Source organism: Vavraia culicis, assembly GCF_000192795.1.
Source record: "Vavraia culicis subsp. floridensis unplaced genomic scaffold supercont1.66, whole genome shotgun sequence".
Taxonomy (NCBI): domain Eukaryota; kingdom Fungi; phylum Microsporidia; family Pleistophoridae; genus Vavraia; species Vavraia culicis.
Window position 1 is genome coordinate 14,957 of NW_007360669.1, and position 1,144 is coordinate 16,100.

The following is a 1,144-nucleotide window of genomic DNA, read 5'->3' on the forward strand; positions in this document are numbered from 1 at the left end:
GAACCAAATCAGGACAGAATAAACGAACGGAAGACAATGAAGCTCTTCGGAACAACAGCTGCCTCACTTGTGGGTACAAGGGTTTCGAGCAGGCTTTCCTCACCGGTTTTCTACCGACACGATCAGCCGCAAGAGGTAGCAACTTACAAATACGTGCCAGCTTACAGGCCCACCAACGAGTATATCGCTCCAAAAAGCATGCCATTCACCTTGCATGTGTACAACATTCCCAGAAGCATCAGCAGGAAGTTATTTTTGGACCTGGTGAGCAAACGGGTCAATGAGCCGATATTCCACTGTAATTTTGTGAATGACCGGGAAAGAAATGTATTTTTAGGTGTGGCATATGTGAGGTTCAAGGATGAAGAGAGCGGCAAGAGGGCCATGAAGGCATTGGACGGTATGCAGATTGGCGATTTGATAATTGGCGCCAATGTTGCCAAGAGACAGTACTAGTTAGGGTTTGAGATGACGATGTATTGTTATGTGACCAATTGATGTTAATTAAATACCACATATGATAATCACTTCTTGTATCTTTTGATGTATGACTGCAGGTATGCATCTAGCAGACTTAATACTCACATACATGTGTTAGATGTTAGGGCTGTCGGTCGATGGTAAGATTCTTTATCAGAACGTAATCGGTGCATCTGTGTTGTTACGATTCAATATCATAAATATGCGGAAAATATCGTGCAGTGGTTGTTGGTTAAAGAGTTGACATCGCTCAGACATGTGCACATGAATGGGCGAATATAGCATCAAATAAATTCTATGATAGAACAGCTATTGTATTTGACAACTCCGTGTCATTATCTAAAAAAGAGATTTCAGATCCTAGTGATGGGATAGAAGTCCCTTGTTGTTACATAATTGATAATGAATGCGAAGGAACATAAGAAGCGAAGATTAGCTTCTTGAGCAGTATATGGGTTAGAGGGTTATTAGGAGTGCGCACTTCTGCAGCAATGCCATTTGATATTCGAAAAGCAGCGTGTATCGTGAATAATATAGGTCAAGAGTTGAATTCACTGTACAAACGTATTCTTGCAGCAAAACAATTTTTTGCCGATGTATTTTACTCTTCTGCCGTAGTCAAGGAAGAAAGATGATGCATTGAATGCGTTGTTTGTGGAGATGA

General features: G+C 41.1%; 1 protein-coding gene across 1 annotated transcript; it reads left to right on the forward strand.

Annotated features, from left to right (window-relative positions):
• VCUG_02476 (uncharacterized protein) lies at positions 1 to 516 on the forward strand (the record flags this gene model as incomplete). The annotated part of the gene is made up of 1 exon (XM_008077293.1): positions 1 to 516. A coding segment is annotated over one exon (456 nt), but the record flags the coding sequence as incomplete, so codon positions are not given.
• Between the last annotated feature and the right edge of the window lie 628 nt (positions 517 to 1,144).